At 36.2% G+C, this 12932-nt stretch overlaps 1 protein-coding gene across 1 annotated transcript in view; it reads left to right on the forward strand.

The window, feature by feature from the left end:
- The first annotated feature begins 281 nt into the window (after positions 1–281).
- cv-d (vitellogenin-like lipoprotein) overlaps positions 282–12932 on the forward strand; it is a 49640-nt gene continuing 36989 nt past the window's right edge. Inside the window, exon 1 of the mRNA XM_089237424.1 lies at positions 282–519. Coding sequence (XP_089093550.1) covers positions 483–519 — 37 coding nt within the window. The 5' untranslated portion in view covers positions 282–482. The remainder of the gene's footprint in view (positions 520–12932) is intronic.

Genomic DNA, 12932 nt, shown 5'->3' on the forward strand with positions numbered 1-12932 from the left:
TCACAAGTTTCATAAAATAACTTTTATAAAACGTTCATAGTGTAACGCCGGCAGTAGAGGAATACATAATTCTTATTATTCGTTTGTGTATGAATTTTACGTTTAGCGAAATACTAGAAAGATAAGACGAGAGAGAGATCACAAACCAACTTATCCCGTTATCAGAATTTTTTTACTTATTAGGAGAGAGAGTAACAATCTTTTCTTAATTCTTCTCTTTCTTAAGATCAGGCCGAGGTCAATATTGGATCTTGATACTGATATATTGTTGACCGCCGCCCTCCTCTATATCTCTTCGTTTTCTCTCATATTCTGGACCGCATATGAGATTACGCGATTCTCTTTCTTTTAGGGTTTTTTTTTTCCTTGTAGCTGCTTCCTTATTTCAATAGGAGAGAACACGAGACTGCAAAGTCCAAGCCGGCCGAAAATCGAGTATAAAAACGTTGGGGAGAGGTCAGGGGCCCGAGTTGGGCTTCATCATGTTCAGCCGGGCTCTTCTCTCGTTGGCTCTCGTGGGTAAGTTTCCCCTCCTCTGTGGGACAGTATTTTTCTTCATCAATAATAATCGGCTTTATAGATTATGAATAATGTCTATTCTGAATAAAAAATTAATCCGTGTTGTTTAGTTGGAAAAATAGAGATATTTCCGGATCAGACTGAAAAATAATAAGCATTTAATGATTTTAATTTAATAATGATGCACTGATTGCAGTCACTAATCTTATATATAAATGTGAAAGCATGTATGTCTGTTTCTTTATACAAATCTATAGTTTCAGACCGATCGTAGCCAAATTTTGCATATAAATATATATGTTACGGTAAAAGCCCGAAGAGTGGTAAAACCTAGGTTTTACCGGTAAATCCTAGGTTTTACCAAGTCGAGTTGGTAAAAGCCCGAAATACTCTTGAAAACGTATTCATTTCGGGCTTTTACCAAGCCGTTTGGTAAAAGCTGACATTTAGTGACTTTCATGAAAATTACTAAAAAATTGCGAATTTTCTTAAATTTGAAAGCTTTCAATATCAATCACAACGATCCTGATGCTAATTAAGATCATAATTAATTAACTAATTAGTGATTCTAATTAGTGAAAATTACTAAAAAATTTCGAATTTTTTAATTTTCTCAAATTTGAAAGCTTTTTATTTATCAATCACAATGATTCCGATGCTAATTAAGACCATAATTAATTAACTAATTAATGATTCAAATTCGTGAAAATCACTAGAAAATTGCGAATTTTATAATTTTCTCAAATTTGAAAGCTTTTCATTTATTTCACAGTGATCCTGTGCTAATTAAGATAATAATTAATTCACTAATTAGTCATTCTAATTAGTGGAAATTACTAAAAAATTGCGAATTTTCTAATTTTTATAAATTTGAAAGCTTTATTTATCAATCACAACGATCCTGATGCTAATTAAGATCATAATTAATTAACTAATTAGTCATTCTAATTCATGAAAATTACTAGAAAATTGCGAATTTTATAATTTTCTCAAATTTGAAAGCTTTTCATTTATTTCACGATGATCCTGTGATAATTAAGATCATAATTAATTAACTAATTAGTCATTCTAATTAGTGAAAATTACTAAAAAATTGCGAATTTTTTAATTTTCTCAAATTTGAAAGCTTTTTATTTATCAATCACAATGATCCCGATGCTAATTAAGATAACTAGTTAATTAACTAATTATTCATTCAAACTCGTGAAAATTACTAAGAATGCGAATTTTTTACTTTTTATAAAATTGAAAGCTTGCCATTTATTAATAGCAATGATCCCAATCCTAATTAATTAACTAATTAGTCATGCAAATTCACGAAAATTAGTAAGAATGCGAAGTTTTTAATTTTCATAAATTTGAAAGCTTGTCATTTATCAATCACAACGATCCTGATGCTAATTAAGATAATAATTAATTAACTAATTAGTCATTCAAAATAGTGAAATTTAGTAAAACTGCGAATTTTCCAATTTTAATATACTTAAAAATTTGTGATTCATTAATCACAATGATCTGGATGATGAAAATCATAATTAATTAAGTAGTTATTTACTAAGAATCATGAAATTATTGAAAAACATCATCGAGCGCACGTATGAAAAATTTGGTGAAGCATACGGACTCACTTTATAGCGAGCATAGATATTACGAATTTTCATCTACTAAGAGGTTTTTTCATATGCTCCGTGAATTCCCTATTAGTCTTCCGGATAATTTCTCTCACAAGTCCTTGAAATGAGGAGAGAATGAAACAAAATGCTGGACGTCACACATTTATTTCACAGAACAGGTAGAAACGCTAAAACCAGGAATGTCTTATAAATGACAGAGAGCGATCTCGTCTTCTCAATCTCAACAACTGTGTTAGTTTTTTATAGACAAATGAAATTTCCGAGAAATTTCAGCTGTATTTCAGGTTTGGTGGAGCTACCGTCTGGTCGAAGAAGTTTCCCAAAATGTCCCAGACCAATCGCGCTGTCTCCTCTTTCCCCTTCCTTATGGCCCCGATAAGTTTGAGGCCTTCAACAAATTGTGCTAAACATAATTTTCGACTTAGTTATCTGTGTTATTTTGCATCAACGAAAAACGATTTCAGCGAAGTAAGCCAATATTTTATACATTTTCAAGCGTTTTTTAAACAGGAATTGTCTACAAATGTCTTTGTATTCTTACCTGAACCTTCTTATCTGACAATTTACTCTGTACAACGCTTAGGTGCAGTTGATAATGGCCATTTTCTTCTTTTTTTGTACTAGGAAACGTTACATCAGGTTGTTTTTTTGGTATTTACTTCAAATACTACTTCAAAATTTGGTATTTACTTAAAATACTTCTTTGGTTAACCGTTTTTATTGTTTCCGTTGAGTCCTGTCTGTTTTTTTTTATCTTGCTTAACGCATCATTTTCTAGGTCGGTATGAATATAACGAAGCTAATGTACAACGAATACATTTGATCAATTTCCCGACTTCATTACAAACGGGTCGACTGTACTGAGAAAAAAAAAAAAAAACGATTGACAAATATTGTAAACAAATAAAATTGATTAAACCTATATTTGTTTTAAGAACGCTAAGATTGTTAAGTGCGTATCATGCATTTAAAATAAAAAATTCTCATTTCGCTAGAACGCATTTGTTTCAAAACGGTACTGTTCCAACAAACTTCGCGTATTATGAATGTTTTCGCTGTTTTCTGCTTCATTATGAATGGGTGGACTGTAATTAGTTGGTGATGATGACGTAAATTATAACAAATGTTCTCATTTCGGGCTTACTTACAGGTGTTGCCGTCTTAATACATGGGACCACCAGCAGTGCACTGCCTGGGGCGGCCTCAAGTGCAAAACAGGGGTCTCATAAAATTGGTATATGGTAAAAAAGTTAGCGAGTTTAAGCATATGAATTGATAGACAAGTATTTCTATTCAGTTATGGAGCCTCAGAAAAATCACTTTATCCTGAGGCCCACAATGCTTTTAAGACGGCCTTGCTTGTAACTTTACAGTACAGAAAACGGGTCGTCTTAGGAGCATCATGGGGGCCCCCTACCTGGCAAATTCTTGAAAATTTCAACCAAGTCTCATTTTTGTGAGGCCCCTTTCCTCTTGAGGCCCCCGAGTCGTTGCCGGGTGGGCAAATGAATTAAGACGGCACTGTCAGAAAACAATAGAGAAAAACACCAAGAGGTAACAGGAAAAACTGATACAAGAAAAAGAAGGGGGAAATATGAAATATTAGATTTTATAGCTAAACATTATATGGTACACCGGCGTAAAAACATTTTCGGATCATAGAATAGGTGTAGAAGACTATCACTTTTAAGATAAATTATTTAATTTCCCTGACTGAGAAACTGTCTGAAAAACTTACTGAGAAACTGTCTCTGCCATAGAATCGCATTCATCGAAATATTTACTCATTTATTGCAGCAAGGTTGGCTGTTGTGGCACTTGCTGTTGCACAGTAAATTGGCCGATCTACATAAGCACGTTTTCGAGGTGCACTTTTTTACACAGTTGCATTTTTTAAAACCTTGTCCACCAACTAAAGAAAGTTTTTTCACTACTTCACGAACACTTACTCTCTCATCTCCAATTTCTTCAATGCTTAGAAAATTTTCTCGGCATAATGTGAATTGATTCCTGGTATATAACGCTTTCAGCTTTCCCTTCTTGGTGCCCAGCTCATAAAATTCTCCATCTATAACGGCTGTAATTACAGCTATTATAGATTTCGGATCCATCTTCGCTCTATCAATGTCCGGCACCTTCAATGTCACATTTTGTCCGAGTGTTGGCTTTTGGAGCATTTTGGAGGACGTTTCTTTCATTTTTTTCGCTTGTTTCGCAAGCCCGTCTCTTGCGATCTCCCGGAACCTTTTTACTTTTTCAGCTCGGTCAACAGCTGGAATTGCTGTGTTAGGGGTTTCTTCTTTTTCAGTTTTGTCATTCGGAGATGCGCTCACTTCCGTGGTTACAGTTTCTGTTTCATTACATGCTGGTTCATTTCCGTCTTCAACATTTTCTTCGTCACTCTTTTGTTCACAATCTACAATGATTTTTTCTAAATCTTCTTCGGTTGTCAGATTGCTTGTGAACTTTTGTGGGATAGCACAGCTTGCGATTCCCAGTTTCATAGAAACTCCAAACATGGCTTCATAAGGAGAACATTTGATGCCGTCGTGATAGGCTCTATTTTTCATCGCTTGAATGAATCTCAAACCGTCCGACCACTTTGTTGAGTCGTTCCTCTCCATCCATGTAGCCAACATGTTCTCAACATCTTGGTTGGCACGCTCAACAGAACCTTGTGACTCACTGTGTCGCGGTTTACCGTGCACTATTTTCAGATCCTTCCACATTGCACACAAACTATTTATTATCTGGTTACAAAATTCTCTTCCGTTGTCGGAGTGAAGAATGTTTGGTGCACCAAAAGTTGTGAAAATATCCAACAGATGATGAGCAACTTCCTCAGCTTTTTTGTTTTTTAAGGGTCGGAGAAGAACGAACTTCGTTAAATGGTCTTGATAAACAAAAATGAATTTCATTTCACCGTCTGGATTCGACTGCATGTCAATCAAATCAATTTGGCATCTTGAGTTCATCTCATCATGTAGAATGGGCTTAACAACAAGACCTTTTCTCAAACGTTTTTGTTTTTTTTGACATGGTTCACAAATTCGTAAATACGTTACAATTGACTCTACAGTCACGTTCTTGTACTTACGGTTCAGTTCTTTGATCATTCGGGTTCTGCCGCCGTGGCCAACTGCGATATGAGCTTCATCTATAACTTTGAACAGTTCATCGAAAGTCACGTAGTAGATGATTTCTTTATTTTCTGCGGACAGAGGCACTATAAGCTTATCTTCTCCTCCTATGCTAAGAACATCATAACGTTTCAAACGTCTGTAGTGGACAGTTTGTTTAACTTTTGCTCTTTTAGCTTCTTTCACTTCATGCAACACTGAATTATATTTCTCATTCGTCAAATAAAAGTTGTTAACATCCTTATTTTCAACTGACTGATTTAGAAGATCGTAAAACTTTTTTTGCATAGTATCCATTTTCCTCAGAGATTCAGAGTACTCGAAGAAATTAAGACGGCGGGACGCACATTCCCGCCACCACATCTGCACATGCGCGTTTCTGCTTCATGATGGGGCAGCGCCATCTCGTGATGGACGCTGTCGCCAATATTTTTTTAACTAGATCATTGTTTCCCAACTTGAGCGCTAACGCCCACCGGTGGGCGCTGAGAAGTCTGTGGGTGGGTGTGGGGGGGGGGCATTTTGTGTTCATTTGGTGTTCAAGTCATATTAGCCCGGTTTACATGTGCAATATTGCGATAGCATTAACAGTTCTGGCGTCGATTTGACTTTTTTCCACTCGTAGGGAGAAAAGTAAAGAAAGGAGGAAGAAATACTATATTTACATCAACACCTTCTATAGCTAGTGTTGATTTACATCCTCTTGGGGAGTTTCGCTGCGCATACCCTTTTCCTATAATCCTTTGCGATTTTTCGCAAACAGAGTTGCTAGTTTTCCCGCCAAATTATGTTTGTTTGGAAAAGGTTCAGCGAAAAACTTGGCTGTGGTGGGTGCAGGATTTCTCTCTTATTTTTTCATTTCCCATACAAACGATGCTATTGAGTTGGCGTTTAGGACAAGGTGCTGCACTTCTGAGCACTGCAGAAAATTCAAGGCCATGTAGATCTGCACGCATTTCCTGGGCGCGTGCAACAGTGAACTGGACCAAGTGCATCTATGCATGTTGTATTAGAGGTTGGTATTGTAAACACCAATGAAATCAATAAATTAATTTAAAAACTTGTCCTTGTTTTCAATATATTATGTACAATATAGTTTACTGGGGGGGAGGGCGCTAATTCCAAAAAGGTTGGGAACCTATGATTTAGATCAATGATTCTTAACGTCCCCTGTGGGCGATAGAATGTTCTGGCGGGGGGGGGGGGGTTGAAGCCACGGGTATAACATAGAATCCTATGGGTTAGATTGCGTTGGGGGCGGGGGGGCCATAGAGGAAAAAATTTCTGAAGAAGGGGGTGATGGGACAAAGGTTGGGAAACTATGATCTAGATCCATGTTTCCCACTGCCCCACAGGAGGTCACTGTGATGAGAATTTTATTTTTAATGAGAACAATTTCATGGGTTGCGAACAGAGAAGTTTTCTGCATGACAAATACAAGAACACAACAGGTAGAATGCACAACGAAAAAAAAAATGATTTTTTTCTTCAGCACTTCATTGGGCATTTTGCCTGTTGTGGTTTTGTATTTGTATTGAAGCAGATGGCTGAAAAAAAACAACCCATAAAAATGTTTTTCATTCTGACGGTTCTTACAATTAAATTAAATTTTTTACATGTTTAATGCATTCCAGTTTTCTATATTATGTGTTTTGAAACTTCATGTGCTGTTTTTCTGTTATCAGCTCGAGCAATTAATTTTTTTTTTTTTTTTGCTTCTCACTTATACTTTATTACGTCTAACCATACGTCTAACGTATGGGGGAAGCGCTGGACAGCAAAAAAAAAAAAATTAGCATCGGGATCGTTGTGATTAATAAATGAAAAGCTTTGAAATTTAAAAAAAATGATAAAATTCGCAATTTTTAGTAATTTCCACGAATTTGAATCATTAATTAGTTAATTAATTATGATCTTAATTAGCATAAGGGTCGTTGTGATTGATAAAGCTTTCAAATTTATGAAAATTAGAAAATTCGAAATTTTTTAGTAATTTCCACTAATTAGAATGACTAATTAGTTAATTAATTATGATCTTAATTAGCACAGGATCATCGTGAAATAAATAAAAAGCTTTCAAATTTGAAAAAATGATAAAATTCGCATTTTTTTAGTAATTTTCACTAATTAGAATGACTAATTAGTTAATTAATTATGATCTTAATTAGTACAGGATCATCGTGAAATAAATGAAAAGCTTTCAAATTTGAGAAAATTATAAAATTCGCAATTTTCTAGTAATTTTCATGGATTTGAATCACTAATTAGTTAATTAATTATGATCTTAATTGGCACCGGGATCATTGTGATTGATAAATAAAAAGCTTTCAAATTTGAAAAATTGATAAAATTCGCATTTTTTAGTAATTTTCACTAATTAGAATGACTAATTAGTTAATTAATTATGATCTTAATTAGCACAGGATCATCGTGAAATAAATAAAAAGCTTTCAAATTTGAAAAATGATAAAATTCGCAATTTTCTAGTAATTTTCACTAATTAGAATGACTAATTAGTTAATTAATTATGATCTTAATTAGCATCAGGATCGTTGTGATTGTTAAATAAAGCTTTCAAATTTATAAAAATTAGAAAATTCGCAATTTTTTAGTAATTTCCACTAATTAGAATGACTAATTAGTGAATTAATTATTATCTTAATTAGCACAGGATCACTGTGAAATAAATGAAAAGCTTTCAAATTTGAGAAAATTATAAAATTCGCAATTTTCTAGTAATTTTCACGAATTTGAATCATTAATTAGTTAATTAATTATGGTCTTAATTAGCATCGGAATCATTGTGATTGATAAATAAAAAGCTTTCAAATTTGAGAAAATTAAAAAATTCGAAATTTTTTAGTAATTTTCACTAATTAGAATCACTAATTAGTTAATTAATTATGATCTTAATTAGCATCAGGATCGTTGTGATTGATATTGAAAGCTTTCAAATTTAAGAAAATTCGCAATTTTTTAGTAATTTTCATGAAAGTCACTAAATGTCAGCTTTTACCAAACGGCTTGGTAAAAGCCCGAAATGAATACGTTTTCAAGAGTATTTCGGGCTTTTACCAACTCGACTTGGTAAAACCTAGGATTTACCGGTAAAACCTAGGTTTTACCACTCTTCGGGCTTTTACCGTAACGTATATATATATACCAAACAGGACCGGGATTGAACCGTAGGCTACTTTAAAAGTTCGTCAAAGCTGGGAAAATGCCCGAAATGGGTGAAAAACCGTCAAAGCAACAATGGTTCCTGGGCCCCAACAGTCACTTTCGGAATGTTTACTTTGGTTACCGTGGTTTCCAACAATGCGTTTCAGACGTGAATATAGGCCTTTACAATGGTTTGTCACATCTTTAATGCTGCCATTATAGCAGTTTATTCCTTTATAATGGGGATTTTCCTTTATAATCGTCCCAGTAATTGAAGAAAACCCGGAGAAAGCGCAGGGTATTTTTGCTAGTATGAAAATAAACCACAAATATATTCCTTAATGTTTATTTAGCGAATCGTCATCGATAGAGAAAAAATGGTGATAACGGAATTAGTCCATCGTTAACGTTCATCTTCACTTATGGCAGCAGCTGCAAGAACACGAAACAAGCGTATTTCTGACGACATGAATATTTTAGTGCCGTGCATTTACTTTACCGCACGCACGCGCACACACGTTTCTGCGTATGTACGCAATTCCTTAGAATATCCGCAAAGGAATGTGTACGAGGTTCATATACGGTCGAATAGTAGTAGTATGTTCAGTATAGATGTTCGAAAAGACTTTATGTCAAGTAAATTAACCCTCTATGGTTTGGTTCACATCCATAAAAATGCATTGGACTTTTTGTTTCACAGATACGGATGTAAGTGGGTGCTGTTAGAATATTTTCAATCGAAACAATCTATCAACACACACAGCAATTTAATTAATTAGAGTGGATTTTCTGATTAGCTAAGATGCTTAATCAAGGGCATATACAATATACAGTTGGCTTGATTTTATTGTTGTCTATAAAAAAAAAAGACAAAATCTTGCTCAGCGAAGTTGAATAGTGGTTATATTGAATTTTGTTTCAAATTCCTGCAATTTGAAGCGATTTTATAAATCTCAAGGAAAATTTCAGCAGCTCTCAAAAAATGGCACCGGAAAGGAATCTACTCTTTCTGGGTAAAAACACACAAGGATTGTTTACTTACATAGCTAGCTGTATTATTTTACACTTTTGTCGGAAGCGGCTCTTTGTTACTTGTTGTTTAATGAAATTTCCGGACACATCCTTCCTTCGGGAACACTTCGATATCTCTCTGAGACAGATGAAGTGAGGTGTGTCTGGTGCTTCATTGTTCAATGTACTTTATACTGAAATTACGCTAAAATATATGTGCTTTTTAAAATACCAAAAACAAAATGAGAATATAAATTGTATAATGGGGGCGGGGGGTTTCGACCATGTATCTATCATGTATTTTCAAATATACATTGGACGATGAACGGTTAATGTTATTGTTAAAATAATAATAATAATAATAAGAGACGGGAGAAGGCTGTGCCAATTGCATGCCCGCAAACGCGTTGAGATGATTCGACGGTGACAAATGTTTTGGACTCTTTGGATACGTAAACCCGTTTATTTATTCGACGGTGGAGTTTTACGGATGGCACACGCATCAGCATGGTTCTCCTGTTTTCAATGATAAGTTACATTAGTTTTTATGCCTTGTACTTTCAAAGCAATGCATGAATTACAGCGAGGCAACATTTTAAACAAAAATGGATGAAAGTAGACGTCTTAAAAATATTCAAATCCGATGGGACTTTATACTGTTTCATCGCGTTATTTCAATTTTTGATAACTTAACGATGTTCAAAACAATACCTTATAAACCGGGGGGGGATGGGGGGGAGGTTCTCAAACTTTTGAGGCTCCCCAGAGCACTTAAACAAAGCGCTTCGTCGAAAGACTTTTATCAGGACCTCTGCTCCTTACTACCCATGACAAAAATTGGTCCTAAGCGATGTAAATTTGTAAAATTTTGTTATATCCGACTTTGTGCATGTGTCTTATGCATGGCCCCACATACTGCAGCAGAGCTTCATATCAGATTTTTCATTTGCCCCACTATAGTGAATTTATAGTGTGCGAAACAAAGAAATTATAAAAATCGTCTCAACTTCCCCCCCCCCTCCCGGGCTAGATCCCTGTTTGCTCCACCCTGGTGGTGGACCTGAATGAATGAGTGAATGCCAAGGCTCTGTCAATGGACTTATTCGTTGTCAAGATGTCTTCCAGCTCAGATGCGCGGTAGATGTGGTAAAGTTTTGTTAAAATGCATTGTGCTTGTTAAACTATAGCTGGAACTTTCTGTTATAAGAATTCCATCCCAAAAACAGAGCAGTCATGTATATTACGTATTCAGTTAATGTACCCGATATACAGTGAATTAAGATACTCGCCTAAAGTACCAAAGGATGTGCAGAGGTGTCGCAAGTTCGATACCCGGTTCGTCCTTGTCAGAAAACTTTCCTGCCGCAGGGGTACAACAGAAACGGCGACATGACCACAGAAAAAATTGCTACTGCAAGGAGCCCCCCATCGAGGGGTTAGCGCACCAACCCCTCGACGAGTATAAAAAACAAGACTGCCGTTCGGAATCGGCAATAAATTGTAGGTCCCGGTCTAATTAGTCCTCATATGCAGAAAATGACCGTGGTGCGACAAAAATGATCAATGATCAATATACAGTGAAATGCCTGTATAACGATACTCAAGGGACCAGAAAAACGTATCGTTATGAAGGAGTTATCGTTTTAGATAAAGTGTAAGTTATTAACACCTCCCATAACAAACACTTGCCATAAGCGGACACCTCCCGTTAAAAAACTTTTTTGAACTTTATCAATGGCTTAAATGTATTTTCCCCCCCCCCCATCTTTATTACGGACACTCCCCGTCAGCGGATGAAAATTTCGGTGCCAACGGTATCCGATAATGGAGAAAAACTTACGATTCTTGTTTTGGTCGGCCATGATCGCAATCCTAATTTATTCTAAACCGATTCAACAATTTCAAAAGCCTTTCATTAACGCGGAAATGTATTTTACATCACTTTTTCCCCCCACAATGATTTTTTAAAAGGCTCTAGCTTCATTTGGTGTTTTGAAGTGTTAACGGTCGTCGTTAGTGAGGATTTTTCTTCATTAACTTTCTGTGATGAAGATGTTTTTCGATAAACTTAGGAAAGTGTTGGTGACCATAAATAATTTCGTCAACGATGTCCACAATAGATTCGAAGCGAAGATTTCGAGTGTCCAAGATGTGAACGCCGAGAACGAGCTCCTCAAATTCAAAGACGACGCCACGGCGTTCGTGGACGACGCGACGAAAGCGATCGACAAGATGCGTTCCAGATGCAACCGCAACGACGAATACACCCGGCATCTGCTGTCGCTGATGAGCGACATCGACGAGCACATCGCTTCGATAAGACTCCACGCTAGAAACAAGCTCGAAAAACCGATTTTCGTCGAATACGTCACGAACAGGGGATTCAGCAGCGATTCTTTTGCGAGCAGTCTCCAAGACCGATCGACAAGCGACTTTTCTGGCGATGCGTCGTCCTATCCGAACGCGTTCAAGACGCCCGTCCTGGCTCTATCGTCGTCGCCCCGGATCCATGACTATTTCGGACACTCGGCGCAATCGTCTTCCAAAATGCAATGCATCACGCCGCCATTGACGTTATCCTCTGGAGAGGAGACCAGACGAGGAGCAACTCGGAGCTCTGCAACTTGGGTCGTCTCGAATTCCATGGGGAAGATGCACTCGCCGGAGTTCGGTTCGAATCCCACCAAAGTCCTGACATTTCGCTCGTAGAGCTTAGTATGACTCGATATAGCACGAAGGAAAAGAAAATGCGTTTGAGATGCATCGTGGTTGTTATCATTGTTATTTGTGGAATTGGTTTCGCATTCGAACTTGTTTTGTGAATTCTAGAAATAAAAAAGGCTGTTCGTTGGGAAATATTTTTCTGGTTATTTTCCACCTAAGCAGTCTTATAATCTCCCGTTAACTATTAAAACCAAAGAACGACCGTCAAGATACTCAGGCCACATCGCCATATGGCAATATCGGCTCATTGTCCTCACAGACTGGATACATGTGGCAATTTATTTATAAAAAAACATGCATTACAATCATAATAAGTATAAAATCAGTTGCGAGATCACAATCTCGTAAGTATCTCTCAATCAATACAAATCTCTCTACGTATACAATTGGAAATCAAGCATATAATCCTATATTCCATATTAAATCTTAATTCGAATATAAAATCCTAAATTGCATATTGAAATCAATAATAAATCGGATATAAAATTCATAATCGATCTCGTCCTCAATTTAAATCGTTCGATTTCCACGGCATTATATTGTTCTTGTGCCATCAGTCAGTCTTTATAGTTGATCAGTTTCTTTTTTTCTTTGTGAACGGGGCGAGGTGGTGCAGTTTGTACTTGTGCTATTGGTTTATATGGCGCCTGTGGGATCAAAGAACGACCATTCTTTGAATTCGAAGGTGTTATACGTCGAGGTGGATTCAAAAGAGGTTGATGAATTTTCAAATAGCATTTTC

Source organism: Pholcus phalangioides, unplaced genomic scaffold, assembly GCF_987345545.1.
Source record: "Pholcus phalangioides strain wild (caught in Gottingen) unplaced genomic scaffold, Ppha-v1.0 ptg000010l_1, whole genome shotgun sequence".
NCBI classification, from domain to species: Eukaryota; Metazoa; Arthropoda; class Arachnida; order Araneae; family Pholcidae; genus Pholcus; species Pholcus phalangioides.